Source organism: Dromaius novaehollandiae, chromosome 21, assembly GCF_036370855.1.
Source record: "Dromaius novaehollandiae isolate bDroNov1 chromosome 21, bDroNov1.hap1, whole genome shotgun sequence".
In the NCBI taxonomy this organism is placed as follows: Eukaryota; Metazoa; Chordata; class Aves; order Casuariiformes; family Dromaiidae; genus Dromaius; species Dromaius novaehollandiae.
In genome coordinates, this window is record NC_088118.1 from 2993845 (window position 1) to 3006746 (window position 12902).

At 38.8% G+C, this 12902-nt stretch overlaps 2 protein-coding genes across 2 annotated transcripts in view; one reads left to right on the top strand and one right to left on the bottom strand.

Moving 5' to 3' along the window:
* Nucleotides 1–668: 668 nt before the first annotated feature.
* LOC112986531 (uncharacterized) lies at nucleotides 669–12751 on the bottom strand. The gene is made up of 15 exons (XM_026105848.2): nucleotides 12634–12751; nucleotides 11963–12214; nucleotides 10577–10717; nucleotides 10056–10304; nucleotides 9506–9697; nucleotides 8842–9009; nucleotides 8533–8676; nucleotides 7837–8041; nucleotides 6580–6666; nucleotides 5246–5397; nucleotides 4467–4553; nucleotides 3536–3682; nucleotides 2344–2538; nucleotides 1413–1540; nucleotides 669–1057 (listed from the first exon to the last, which is right to left on the bottom strand). The coding sequence occupies exons 1-15, from the start codon at nucleotides 12712–12714 to the stop codon at nucleotides 826–828; spliced, it is 2460 nt and encodes an 819-aa protein (XP_025961633.2). The 5' UTR covers nucleotides 12715–12751; the 3' UTR covers nucleotides 669–825.
* A 28-nt stretch (nucleotides 12752–12779) lies between these two features.
* POU2AF1 (POU class 2 homeobox associating factor 1) overlaps nucleotides 12780–12902 on the top strand; it is a 106322-nt gene continuing 106199 nt past the window's right edge. The window contains exon 1 of the mRNA XM_064524240.1: nucleotides 12780–12889. The gene's annotated coding sequence lies outside the window, so the exon portion shown is untranslated. The remainder of the gene's footprint in view (nucleotides 12890–12902) is intronic.

The following is a 12902-nucleotide window of genomic DNA, read 5'->3' on the forward strand; positions in this document are numbered from 1 at the left end:
GCTTTGTTAACTAAACCAGAGGCTGTGGTGAGCAGAAAACAGGTGCTGTGTACAGTGATCAGTGAATGCTAAATGTTTCATGTGATTCAGGGGGGTTGGCTTTGGAATTTGGGATGAGGGAGGACAGCTTAGTTGCCCCAAGTTAAAAGCTGGGCTGGTTATTGACAGTAGGGAACCCTAAGTCAGTCTTGAAGAAAATTGTTTCTGTAGCATTCTATGACATACAAAGATTAAGATCCTGCACTTGCATAGAGGTGTTAATAGAGAGCACATGGCACATGATGACTTCAGAACAAGTGGAGGCTCTACAGGCCAGGCATGCTGTGTTTGGATTTCTCCCATTACTGTTGTACTTGTGTGGTACAGCTAGGGCCCACAGTTGTTAGCTGTCTCTGTGGTCTTCCTTGTTTAAGGTCAGAAGACAAGTATTAGCTGAGGTCTGCAGAGGTTTCAGTGCATGTAGTGGAGTAACATGACCTCAAAAAGAATGTTTTTTTTAACACTGAGCAGGCTTATAGGCTGGGCTTTAAATTCCTGCTTCCACTCCTGGAAGCTAGGAGTTGAGTGAGCTTCTGTGACACTAAGGATCCTTTGACAACTTGGGTATCTCTAAAGACATTGTCAAGTAGGTGAAGATCTTGTCACTTAGATATCTGCATCGCTTTCACTGCGGATTTAATGAGCCTTTAATGTGAAGGGAAAAAATATATTACAACAAACAAACAAACCCCCCCCCCCCAAACATGCATTTTTTGCTGTAAAGCCTGAAGACAAAGGCAGAGGACCACATTAAAACCATACCACCAAGTCTTCCTCTGAACATGGTTAAAACTTTCTGACTTGTGCTATCTTCTCTTCCAGCACCTCTATTTGCTTTACCAAATGGTCTCTCTCCAAACCAATACTTTCAAGGCGGTCAAAGAACAAGTCTTCATTGCCTGTGCTGTCTAAAAAGTGGTGTTCATTCTCTACAACGTTCACCAGCTCTTCAGTTAATACATCCACTTTATCCTCCAGTTCTGAAGGGGAAAAGCAAGTACAGTTTTCTTCTTCCAAGCTAGAGAAATGGAAATGAATGTGTAAGATCAGGCACTATAAATGCCATTGCTAAAGTGATACCCTTATTCTCGTAACAAGGCCAAGCCAGGAATGTGATTTTTTTCACTGAAATTTAACTTCTCTTAGTGAGAATGTAATGGTAGCTTATAGAGAAGTAATTGATCTAACCTACTCTGGCAGCAAATCTGCCTGTCACTTACACAGTCTCTCTTAATGTAAGAGGTTATGATGATTGGCTTTGTAGTCTAAGAAGGGTCATGATTTGCTTTTTTTATTACTGCCCCCCATCCCAATTGTTCAGTTGTTGCTGTCGTAGTACAACAGTCTAATACCTTCTCTCAAATCATTCTCACCATGTCCTCTGTTCAAAGCTGTTCTTCTCATAGCTGTTCAAGGCATGAAGGAAACCTTTTCTCTTCTCTGACAACTTGTCACTTAGTAGCTCCTCGAGTTTCACATGGAGCACAAGGTTCCTGTTCTCCTTCATGTGTCACGCAGTAAGCACAGAAATGGAGTAGGCAAGTCAGTGTTAGTTTTAAAAGCCCTTTATAGGCTCTTTGAATGCATTTTTCATGGTATTGCTTTTTATGATATTCTAGTGAGATTTGCATGAAGCTAAATAATTCTTCATGATAGGAGAATTTTCAGATAATGAGAGCTTCTGAAGCTCCTTGCTTTTTACATTCAAACACAGTTACTTTGTGTATCTATGGGTGAAGAAATGGGAGCAGTCTTCAATCCTTGCACGCTTCTCTTCAGAATGCATGCTCTTGAAATATTAAAGCAAGTAGAAGGCTGCTTAGAGCTGCACTTAAAACGGTAGCTATAGCTTCCAGCTGATTTGGCTTATGTGCATGTAGCTCAAAGCACGTGTGCTTATCCATATCGCTTAAGAGGATACCTAAGGATACATCTCTTTCTGATGGTTCAAACAGCCCTTCTCTGTGACAGTTCTAGTTTGAGTCAAGATAGTTTTACCATCATTATGCAGATAAGATAGTTAATTGTTGATCTGGTTACTCAAGAGATGGCTGAACAGGTGTTTGGCTATGCAGCTTATGAGCACCTCTTAGCAGAAAGCTAATGCTGCATCTTTCCAATCCCTTAGAATTACCTTAAGCTTGGGAGTTTAGATGATGTATGGAGCTCTTACTGATCCCATGTGAGTCTGACCTTATTGAGCCAAGATTTGGAGGGCCTGGCATCTATAAGCAGCTTCAAATTGCCATTTTATAACAAAGTAAGAAAACAGGGATGGAGAGCTTTCAAAGAGATTCTTATTACCTCTTCAAAGGTTTCCATCTCTGTGAGGCTTTTCACTTTCACCTCAAAAAGCTGGGAGATGAGATTTAATTCCTTTTTGGAGAACGGTTCTTCCTTCAGCACCATCTCACTTACTGCAGAGGATTTATCACCCTGAAGAACTGCTGACATCTGGAGTCTGAGGGAGAACATTTCACTGAAACAAGCCTTTAGTGCCTAAAAACAGAAATTGTTTTGAAAACCTAAAAGCAGTCTCACATGATTTGTTTACAGCTAACTACTTAATAGAGATATTAGTAAGGCAGGAGGGAGGAACTGAACAACAGTAGGCTAGCAAGACAGTTTTTTCCACTTCTGAAAGCTTGTTTTATCTCAAAAAGTAGGTTTATTGGTCTCATGGGGATTTGATGTAGGTTACAAATATTCTGCATAATGTGGTTAGCACAGTGCTGTTAGTAGCAGCTGTTATGGAGATGATCATGAGAACGTTGTGCCAGACACTAGCAGAATCTCATTATGGATATCTGTGCTGTGTAGGCTTCTAGGCAATGCTGGTAGTTCTTGCCACTCATGAGGAGAACCACCATTCATAAAAAGCAGCTTTCAGCAGGGGGTTAAAATCAGTGTGTGCGCCCTGGGGATATCTCTGGGAAAATTAGCTGACAACTCATATCCCCTGCAATGTGAAAGTGTATTATACTGAAGGCTGGGTGGAAAAGGTTGCATCACACAAAGGTGTTACGGGAAGAAAGCTGCAGTCCCCTATTTCTTAATAAATCTGTGTCTTGTATAATTGTTCTGAGTCAGGACTGTGATTATGAAAGTGTTCTGTTTGATTCTCCCATGTACTGGCCAGCTGGCAGTTAGCATAGAGTTGTCTGTCTTTATCTCTCCTTAGCTGATTTAGAAAACCCTGTTTGTTCCCCTGACAGGGGTGTTTGTATACAAGATGTTAATACACAATATGTCAGATTCCTCTGTCTTGTAACACCTGGGGTGAAACAGTGTTCTCTGAATGAATAGGAATCTTTCTGTGAAGAGCCACTGTGCAATTACAATGGCAGTTCAGGCAATAGCTAACCATCATATTTCACCTCCCTTCTTGCTTTCCATTATTAGAAGCTGTACAAAAAGTGTAAGAACCACCTGCTCATAATGGTAATTTCCCCAAACACTGCTATAATGTAACTACACTTAGAACAGAGTGACATACCTGATAAAAAACCCTCAGAAAGACTGGGTTGGAGTCCTCATTGAAGTCAGTAGCAGTGATGTGAGCAAAACAGTGCACCAGGAGCAAAAGGAAGCTTCCTACAGAGCCCAGGAAATCTCTTAGGATGAAGAGTTTGTTCTTTGAATTCTGAGAAAGAACAAATATCCAGATCTGAGGCGAGGGCATTGCGGTAGTCAGTTCAGTCAGTGTGACTCTTGCAATGGTTGATCTTAATTTTTAGGGAAGTTAGATCCAGTTTAGAGACCGTTGTGGAGCATCCACATACATAATGCAAGAAATCAACATTGTTATAAGCCTTCACATAGGATACTTCTTCGTTATGGAAGAAACATACTTTAGAATTCAATTCCTTTGTGTGAAATGTAAAGTGTTCTTGTATTCCATGTTTCTAGACAGTTCTTTCTGTATCATGAACCTCAGTGTTAGTCTTTTTTCTTCTTATATCCCACAATTGTAAAATTAGATAATACTGAATCATAGGATTCTGTAATTTACTCAGAGCAAGTGAAATGCTGAAACGCTGCTGACTTCTATAAAGGCAACTTGTAGAGAATTTGGTAGAAATGGGAGTGGTGGAATTCAGGCATGAGAGACTGGGAAACCAGAATTGATTCAGTATATGTGTTCTGGGTGTAACCCCCCATATTAAACATACATTCATAGTCAGGATCTTAGCTGTAAGTTTATGTCCAAACATAACTGGAACATGTCATTAGCATTTGAGCTGGTTCTTCTATTGATATTTTTCCTAGAAAGCATCAAGCATGCCCCGACTTTAAAAACAAAACAAAAAAACAAAAAAACAAAAAAAGGAGAGAGAGAGAGAGACACTTGCAATTTACTTCCTAGTTCCAGAACTTAATGGATATGAAAATACTGAGTAAGCTGGCTGGATACGAAGTTGACAAACCTGATAAAAGAAAGCGTTTCTGAAGGCATTGCCTGTGGCATTACTGAGAGGTATGCTGGAGGCAACACATAGGTTAATTTCTGGAGCCTACAAAGAAGAAAAATTGCTTCTGTAAAAAATGTGAATGCACTTCAGAGCTGCAAAGTAAGAGGGATTAATGGGATATAAATTCATTTAAATGTCAGCTTTGATTTGCAGTGAGTACATAGAGCCAACAAATACCACATGAAAAGGGAGAGTGTTTAAAAAAATCCCTAGCATATCATAGCAGTTCATCTTGCCAATTTTCTAATTAAATAAATGAAAGTATACCTTAGTCCTGGAGCTCTGGCAGCTAGTCCCCATTATTTTTATTTCATATAGTTATGAAAGGTCCTGGAGAGTTTACCTAGACTAAAGCCAGAGTGTGCTAAGAACTGTATAAAGACAGTAAGAGACTCCTTGCTCCAAAATGTAAAAGAAATATTATTTATCCTCATATTAATTGTGCAGGGATGAACTGATGTGCCCAAGAAAGTATACAAAGAGGCTATAGCAAAAATAACTGATGTTAGATCTTTTGGGAAAGAAGTTTGACCTCAAAGCTATTCTTCTACACCACTGCAGAGAAAACAAATGGATTTTACTTCCTGTTGTTTCCAGACTGGTCATTCTCTACTTGACCTTGCCTTATAATTGATAGATTCTTCACGGCCTGTAGGTTGAATTTTATTGATTTTATTTATACTGTTTTCTTTCGGAAGTACTGATTACTAAATATCAGTATCTTAAAAACTTACCTCAATGTGAAGTCTGAGGAACTGTAGGATGGAGATGCCATACTGATATATGATAAACTCCCTTGCAGAAAGGGTTGCAGGATGAACTACTGTTAGTTCTCTGTTACAAGTCATTGAGGAATCCAGTATATCATGAAAAGAACTTGCTGTTTCTGGAGGGGAGGGAAAAAAACCCATTTAATTAGACTTGCTGTTTTTTATTTTCATTTCATTTGTCTGAGGGGGAACACTGCAATACAAATGCACAATGTGCTGCACTTCTCACCTTCTAACATTTAAAAGTCACTGTTTAATATAAAAATAGGTCATTGTGATGCACTCTGAATTCTTTCATGAGTCATGAAGTCCTCAATAGCCTTAGGCAACCACCAAAACTGCACTCTGCCTAGTGAAATTTTAGATAACTAAGGCCTTGAAATGTGAGATGACTTGTGTGGCACACGCAATCAGCAGCAAAGCCAGGGTATGGTTCTAAGTCTTTCTCCTTTACTGGTAGAGCACTTACTCCATAGAGGAGAGTAACTTTAAGATGTCTGTCCAGCAAGACCTTATTGCAATAAACACAGTTTATGGCTACCTCAATGCTGAAACAAATCTTTGTGTTACACTCAAGCTCAGACAGAAAAGAGGTTAGATTAACTGTTGTCCAGAATATGGCTTTCCAGTAGTCCAGCTGCTGCTTCATGACTTAAGAGCTCATCATTGACATTTTTCAAAGACCAAGTAGTAAAGATATTTTTATATACTTAGTTTTATCACCATCTGTATAAACACATGGAAATACTACTTTTTGAAACAATCATCTCTTACCATCTTTTTTTGAGCAAACAGAAACTTCACACACTGGAACAAGGAATTATGTGACATATCCAATAAAAAGAATAATTTCTCATTCCCATAGTTCTTGCTTAGACTGCTTACAGAATGCTCCTGGCAATTCCAGGCAGCTTTTTTCTTAACAGTGTTGTGTTTGTTTCTAATGCTTTTTTATTGATGAAAAGAAATTTACTATCTGCCCTTAATATAAATAGTGACAGTCTATCAAAGTGTAAAATTCCATATTTAATCAAAATTAAGGGGATTTTTTTCAGCTAAAAAATGCAACTTTTAGCTCTATTTAAGTGCTCCAAGTACAACATTTGGTTTATTATAAGAACTGCATCACTGCTACGTCACAGACATAGGCAAGTTACTTATGCAGAGATCATATGTGACTCATAAAATGTTGACAGGCTAACATAAAACAGCTGGGAGGAAAAAAAGCCTCTTATGGAATGAGTGTGTGCAGATCCATTTGTGGGGCAGTAGTCAACAAATTGACTTAAGGTATTTACCATACAGAGGAGGCATTGTGAACAGTGGATTCAGAAGAACAATTCTGGATGCCATCAGTTGTCCTGCTTGCTTCAGAACCTTGATATCTGTGAGACCATATACACTAGTTAATGACTGCAAAGAATCCAGAGGGGTTTGTGCCCCTTCCTGTTCTTGTTCCATAAGCTACTCATGACTTTTCTGTATAGAATTTGGGCTAAGTCATCAGTTTAAAATCAACTATTAGGAATAAAAGTTGGTCTTGTTGACTAAATGTCTAATTTTAGAAGCAGTTTAAAAATACAGAAGTATATTGGAATCTCTCCAAAAGGCTAGATAGGGAAATCTTTCTCTGGAGTTCAGATATTTGGATCATGCAACCAGTTTGCTCTTAAGGAAGCTCTGGAAATTGCTCACAAGGTGGTAAGAAAGCAGTGAGGCCAGCTGGACTACCTGATGTACTCAGTACATGCTCTTTTTAATTTTGGTTTTTGCTGCATAGAGAAATTCTTTGTCATCTATGTTTCAGATAGCAGTGTTTCAAATCAGATTTTTTTTGTTTATTTCTTTCTGTTTAGATGAATTCTAGGATTGTGCTATATCCCACTTCATCAAGCTGCTGAGAAAATAAACAGCTGCTTACTTCATATAGAAGTCGTTGGGAAGACTTGGAAACCTTAAGGAATTGATCACGTGATAATTCACCTGCTCCCAATAAAATCTCCTTTTCAATCCAAAGAGGAGGATATTCTGGTACCTATCAAGTAACTGCTGATGTTTCAAGTAGAATCTCTAGAGACCTCTTGACCCTAAGGATGGGAACAAGCTCAGCTCTGCAGCTGCACGAAGATATCTCGGTAAGACATTTAATTTTATTTATGTCCTAGAAAAAGCAAGCATCTATGTATATATTCATTTTCTACACATGAATTTTGATAATGTCTGTAACTTGGGAGCGTCAAAAATTTATCATCATCTGATCTGAAAACACCTTTTTAATGTTAAATCCTCCTGTTTGCTTGGTTTCTAGGAGTGCTAAGGTGTTCTCCTGCTGATGTTTAGGTAGGAGAAAGGGTCTGGCATTTTTTTTTTTCTTCAGAGAATCACTAAAACCTTCCTCATTCTGTACTGTAACTATCGTCTGATTTCCACCCCACCTTTTTCCTCTTTTTTCCATTTCAAAAGCATTAATGTCCCCCCCCCACACACACACAATGTATCAGTATTAGCAAAGAATGACAGAGCAATTGAGTTTCCTAATGACTAATCAGACCTACTCTCAGTCAGGAACAATAGGAGCTGGTCATCTGCCTCACAGTGTATCCCTTGAATCCAGGAAGACTCTGTGACAGATGACAGGGGACCGTTGCTCTGCTGTGTGTCTCTTTCTTTTCCTTCTAGTCTCAGTCTCATCTCTTCCAAGTCTGGATGAAAATCCTTTCCGAAGAAGGCTTGTGTTTCACTGTATTGTTTCATCAGGTTCTGCAAATTTAAAGTAAGGAGATGTGAAAGTAAGTGCTTATAAAAACCACAATGGGTATTTTTCCTTTTAGCTAATACAATTTAGTTCTATGTGACCCTTTACTACCAGCCTGACATAAAGCTAGGCTCTGTATTTTAGAAACTTCTACTCCCTAGCATTACTCAATTTGCAGAAAAGAGGTTAAGAACCAAATATAGAGACCTCCAGCAGGCCATCACCTCAGAGAGTGAATTTCTCAGGCAGTACATGCTTCATTTAGGAAGAGAGACTCGTTACATGCCTTCCCAGCTATGTAAAATTTTACATTACTAATCTGTACCTTCAAATCATTGTCTTCATGTATCTGTTATGAATCTCATGGTACAGAGAACAATCCACGCAACGTAGCTGCAGTTACTGTTTCATTAGCATTACATCGTTAATCTTGTGTATCATGCATATGATGTAGCCTATTCAACTTGAAAACTTTTGGGATTTGCTGTTGTCTAACCTGCAATAGGTCAAAATTACTTGAAGTATTCTTCTCTGCTCTTTTATTTCCCAGGAAGACTTTCAGCTGATCCTTCAGCAGCTTTACTTTCTGCTCTCTGAATTTTTTCAGTTCATTGGCTGTGATGTTAGCTTCATCCACAGACTACAGACCATACACATGAAAAGGAAAAAAAAAGAAAAGAAAAAGAAAACAAGACCTGGGTATTGTTCTGGAAAGGATGATTCTTGCAGAACAGAGTTCTTTACACAACAACAGTAGCAAATTAGGACATTTTCTGAATAAAATCACTAGACAATTTAGCTTCACCTTCTCCTGGATGTAGACTTTTAGGCTTCTGGCTGTTTCCTTAAATTGTGACTCTCTCAGTTGTAAAAATTGGGCTGCTTGTATGTATTCCAGCACTAAAAGTATATATGCCGTGTTGTCTTTCAGGAGATGCAAAATCCCCCTCACGTCATCATCAGTCGATAACTCCTGAAAGATAAAATGGCCATGTGAAATACAGTGTGGAACATGATCAGAATAATACTCTTTTTCTTACTTTATGTGCAGCCCATTGAGAACAGACAGTTTTAAGAGTCAGAGGGTCTTGAAAATACCCTCAAAGCCGGTGGAAGCTAGGTAATAATATTTTGTGGGGGGAAAAAAAAAAAAGAAAAGGTACCAATGTGGAGACTAAGGTCCTTAAAGAAATTTTAAGTAGATCTACTTTAAGAAACAGATCTGAAGTGTCTGAACTCTAGTCTAGGACCTAAGCCATATCCCAGGTTATTTACGGTTCTTTTTGGCATGAATGCAAATGTTGCAGATTACGGTATGTTACGCTTTTATTTTTTTTAAACCTGGAGTTAGGTGTCCCATTGCTATAAACAGAAACAATCCCTGAAGAGACGTATATAAACTTTAAAGCTTTGTAACAAAATAGTAGAGGAGTTCCAGGTTCTATGTCAAACTACAAAGAGAATTTTACTTTTAAAACAAGCTGTTCCAGGTTTATGCCTTCGATTTGAGACCTCAAGGCAGTCTTCTGGAGCCTGTAGCAGTCTTGTAGCATCATGACTGTTTGCCGCAGGTGTCTCTGAGATAGGATGAAATACGCCACAAGATTCCCTAATCCCTGTCCTTCAGCCTCCTGAATCACTTGCATTTCTTTGGCTTGCATCTGGGTAGAAAGCATTGCAAAGTCTTTTAGATTAGCTTACATGTAGACTTGTGAAGGCTTTGAAATATCCCAATTTTCAGTGCAGGTTTGAAGATAGAAGTTACAGGAAGATAAGAAATTAACTGCCCTGAAGAATAATGTAACCCACCAATTTAAAAAGAGACTTTAAAATGTTTCCCTAATCATGCCCAGCTACAGCTGGAGAATCCTTGCTGTATTGACTGACAATATGACTCAAACAGTTGCAAACCACATAAAACATTGCAGAGCCTAAAATAACATGGCCAGAGATTTTACTGAAGTCTCATCCCTTTTAATAGCTGTTAGCAAATTAAGACTAATGCTTTAGCTCTTGTACCTTTTCTTCTGTCTGTGTTTGAAGTTCCAGTCTAAATTGCACCTTCATATTTCTGAGCTCAGCCTCTGACTCTTCATGTAAACCAATAAGCAAATCCCCTTCCTGATGATGCTTCTGTAGAAAAGCCACTGCTCTTGCCACTTGCTGTTTCTCTCTAGTTTGAGCAACCTCTTGAGCTGCTTCTTCACCAGCACTTTTGTAGTTTAAGCTGTTCAGGATTCTTGTCACATCTTCTGGGAAAGTCAGCCTCTGAAGCAGGAAAGCACAGTCATACAAGCAAATCAGTTTTATTTATAGAAGTAAACTTGTTTTCTGTATTGGGTTCTGTAACATAAAGCACAGTGTACATGAGCCTACTGTAACTGCACTTTGGAGATGTGAAGTGCCACGTAACTCAGCCCGTGCCCTGCACGTACTGAAGGTCATCAGTCAGTGAGGCTGGGCATCTCTGAGCTCCAGGGTTTTGTGAATCACCATGAGGCTAATGAAAGAAGAGGTGAGGCATGAAAAGAATGAAATACCTGTAGGTTGTTGTAGAGATCCAGGACTCTGTACAGACACGCTTGCCTCAGAGCTTCCAGCTTCACTATCTTTACTGCTGAAACATGTAGTATTTGAGTCAGAGAGTTTGGAGAAAGCTCAGCTTCCGAAGAATGTAGCTCCTAGTAAGCAGAAGAAAATAAAGGGTAAAGATTTTCAACAAGAACAAATAGCACCATGTTCATCAGAACTAGTGAAGCCAGATTTCCTACAGACTTGTGGTAGGAAGTATGCATCAGTTTGGACTAATCCTTCCTCAAAAGGCAAAGAGGCTCCAAGGGAAGCTTTTCTCATAGAGATCTTCCCTGAATTTTGGTACCTAATAAGGCATGAAGTGACACTGCTTTTTTCCTTCAGAGGGTGTATGTAACAATCTGGATTTTTCCTCTACGTGCCTCTACAAAGTTAGGTGAAATTAGACACTGGATTAAAAAGCTTGTCATTCTCCTAGTAAGAGATAGACATATGCTCCCAGGACAGATATATAAAACCTGACTATAGAATGAATGTCTCCCATATTAAAAACTGCCTGTATAAACAAGGTTATCTTACACATTGTATTTACCCACAACAGAAATACTTTGCATAAGTTGTCTAAACGTCTTTCGGGCTTTTCCTACAATGTTTTCCTGTCAGGCAATAGCATGAGGTCTGTTTGCATATGGAGTAGTAAGAGCACTGGTGGTCTCTCAGACTGTGGAAATGGCAATGGTGCCCTCTACAAAGTGAAGGTGTGTGAAGGAGATGTTAACTCAAAATATTTTAAGGAAAAATTGTTGGTAGAAGAGGGAGCTTTTCTACTTTCAAAGTCTTAACAATTGTCCATGTGTCACTTTTCCAGCAAACCCTAGGACACATTAGAGGAAAAACAGCATGTTATAGTTCTATGTATATCCTGGGTTATAAAATCCTAGAATAGTTAAGGATAGAGTCAAGGCTGTTAGAGCAGCAAAGGATAAAAGGGAGGTTGTAAAGAAAAAAGAAAATGTACATTCATGTATGCGAACAAGAGGGAAAAAAAAGCTTAGGAAACACAGTAAGCAGGCTTTCAAAAAGTGTAGTTTCATACTGGTAACATCACTAACTATTTTTTCTTGTGTAATAATAGTTTAAAACTTAAGGTTGTTATTCTTTAATAAAGAAAGTGTTTCTCAACCAGTACTGAGGCAATAAAATACATAGTCCAATACAGGGAGACCTGGAGCATGCAACGGTTCTGGCTGTAGCTTCTCTGAAAATACAGCCACCTACATACAGCTTACAGCTAGTGAGTTCATTTGTACCATCCAGTCAAGATCACATTCATTCTTGCAAAGCAGTGAGATAATAGTGGCAGGAGAAGCATAAATAAAATGCCTTAAGCTCACTTCTTGTTCAGTGATGTTAGAATGTGGGATTTGTAAGCCAGGATGACAAATTGACAAGTGGTACAGAATTTCTTCCAGAAAATGTAGGCTCTGTTTGGGTGCTGCTAAATCCTGGTTGAGGCCTGAATATTTGATTTCTTCCAAATGTTTCTGACAGAGAGTTTGTTCAGTGTGGTGGTGGTGTTCTGACAGTTCTTTCAGAATTGAGTCCTTCTTGCTGGTTGCTTCTGTTTCTTTACTGCTCTTCATCCCCTAAAAACATAGATATCCCAGCTGCAGCATCTTTGTGCTCAGGAGCATCAAAGGAATAAGAATTATCAGTTACACTGATTCCAAGATTTAAAAAATGATAGCCACAAATTAGACCTCCAAGTTCATTTAAGTAACATAAGTAGACTGATTTACTGTGGAATGAAGTACCCAGGAGCTACTGAAAAATCAGGCCACTGATTTTTATGCCTAAATATCGAGAAAGGAAATTTCATTTTTCTGTATTGCTTTTGCAATGGTCGGAACAGAAGATTCTTTTTCTCTTTAAGAAACCCCCTTTTGAATCAATTTCCTCCTCTGACGTGATATGGGAAAATTGAAAACAACCTGGAAAGAAACAGAAAACTTTCTTTTCCTGTACTTCAGCTGAGAACTCCAAGCTGACACAGTGCCAGCCTCACCTGATTTCCTTTCTGGTCTTCCTTTTCCTTAGCCTTGCAAGATTCATAAAAGTAACAGATTGTATTTATTTCTTCCATCATTAAGGACAGCTCCAGATGTGCCAGTTCACAAGCGTGTTTCTCTAAGAAAAACCTACCACCAGATATACATGAGGGAGGACTGAAGAAAGATCACCACATTGTATACAGTTATTACTATGAGGCATTTGCTACATTCATAAAGATTGCCTGGAGGACAAACAGTGGGCTGTAACAGGTATGCGCCACCC